This window comes from Benincasa hispida, chromosome 7 (assembly GCF_009727055.1).
Source record: "Benincasa hispida cultivar B227 chromosome 7, ASM972705v1, whole genome shotgun sequence".
Taxonomy (NCBI): Eukaryota; Viridiplantae; Streptophyta; class Magnoliopsida; order Cucurbitales; family Cucurbitaceae; genus Benincasa; species Benincasa hispida.
The window spans coordinates 44393282-44395222 of record NC_052355.1 but is presented as its reverse complement, the minus strand read 5'-3'; the positions used below and the strand labels follow the sequence as shown (position 1 = coordinate 44395222).

Genomic DNA, 1941 nt, shown 5'->3' with positions numbered 1-1941 from the left:
ATAGTGTTTATAATTCATCACTTTCTTAAACTTTCTTTTATGTCTAACAACTACTCTTTGAATATTTTATCAAAATCCAATAATTTTTCATTTCAAATATTCTGTCAAAACTCAATAGGATCCATATTCTTTATCAAATAAATAATTGAATACAAATTTGAATTACATTATACTTTTTTTTATAACACATAATCTCGAATAATTTAACAAATCTAAACATAGTTCAAACTAATCTAAATGTATGATGCCGACGAGATCAAAAGTTTTAATCCCTCAATCTCATTGGTTGAACTAAAAAAAAGACTTGGAGTAATTTCTTGTGCCTGTAGAACTTAAAATTGAAAAGAGCAAATCAATCAACTAATTACACAGAATCTCTGCACATTGAATCTATATTGGAAACCATCACTTTCCCTGATTTCATTATGTAAAGATATCATCTTCTAACCTTAAACAAACAATATTCACAGTTTTTTTCTAAAGTATATTTGGATCTAGTTTCTATCATGGGTTTGATTTTGAGAGCTTTGTTTTTTCTTCTTCTTTCATCGGCTCAAACCATTCCAATCGTTGGCAGGATTGATGAATATGGCTTGATTAAAGAAATTGTTGTTCTGATTCACTTGAAAATCTGTTGAAGCAGAGGAGTAATCTAATGGCATTTCCCCTTGCTCTATTTTGCCAACATTTGTATAAGCTGCAGTGTTGTTTTGAAACCCAAGAGTTGGGTTAATACTTGAATTGTCATTGAAAAGCTGAGAAATTGGGCCTAAATAATCCAAATCCAAGAGATGGGTTATTGAAAAAGTCCTTGGAAATTTCATCATTTGTTGTCCATTATTGCCTTCTGTGACGTCGTTTCTTGTTGGTAATTCCTCTGTTTTCTCCTCTAATAACCCTTTGTTTGAATGTCTCTTCTTGTAAATTCTACACAAAACCCAATCATCCAACTGAAACAAACACAAAAATAAACAAAACCCATTATTAATAACTTTATCAGATGATTTTGAACAACATAAACAAGAAAAATTCCAAAAGAGGTTCTTTGAAAAAACTTACTCTCATGGACCCTGATTGTTTGATTGATTGCTTGTTTGATTCAATCAAACGATACTCATGCATAATCCAATCAGTTTTAACACCTTTTGGTGGCTTCCCTTTGTAAAAAACTAAAGCTTTCTTTACTCCAACATACTTTGATGCACTGTAAATCGCCTTATCGGTTCCGGTCGCCTTCCAATAACCCGATACCGCCGCTCGATTCGGCCGAACACCGTTCGGGTATTTTCGGTCTCTTGGGCTGAAGAAGTACCATTCATTTTCACCAGAATCAGCCTTCTCTGCAGAAGTTAATGGTCAAAGATGAAACACATGAGCAAATGAACGTAAAATAGTGATAAAAGTGAAGGTAAAGTTGTAGATATTACCAGGCAAATCCCAAGGATCGAATTTGTAGATATCAACTTCAGGGATTATGGAAACAGGACATGGCTTGGAAGTGGCTTGGTTTCTGAGGTAAAACATGATCAATTCTTCATCAGTTGGGTGAAATCTGAAGCCGGGGGGAAGCTCAGTACTGCAGTTTTTCTCCTTCATTTCTGAAGTGATTTTTGTGGGATTATCTGAAAGAATGTCGTATTTTAAGATAAAAGGCAAAGCAGAGGAAGAAATGAAGGTTTTTGAAATGTTGGAAAGGAGATGAATGGGGCTTTTATGTTTGGTGGGTTTGGTCGTTTTGTGTGAGTGGCAGCTTTTTATTGGTTTTCTCTTTGACTTCATCTTCCTTTGTTGGCGGCTTTCTAAGAACCCCATAACCCAAAAAATATTAAGTGCATCTCAGATTATATCTACCTTCAGAATTTTTTTAATACCGAATATCATATTGTCTCTGGTCACCTTATAAATTTATCTCATAAATATTAATAGGTTCTACATTAATAT

The 1941-nt window shown here is 33.7% G+C and overlaps 1 protein-coding gene across 1 annotated transcript; it reads right to left on the bottom strand.

The window, feature by feature from the left end:
• Positions 1-311: 311 nt before the first annotated feature.
• LOC120080857 (NAC domain-containing protein 2-like) lies at positions 312-1729 on the bottom strand. The gene is made up of 3 exons (XM_039035510.1): positions 1428-1729; positions 1060-1340; positions 312-950 (listed from the first exon to the last, which is right to left on the bottom strand). Exons 1-3 carry the CDS (start codon positions 1594-1596, stop codon positions 546-548), a joined length of 855 nt encoding a protein of 284 aa, XP_038891438.1. The 5' UTR covers positions 1597-1729; the 3' UTR covers positions 312-545.
• Between the last annotated feature and the right edge of the window lie 212 nt (positions 1730-1941).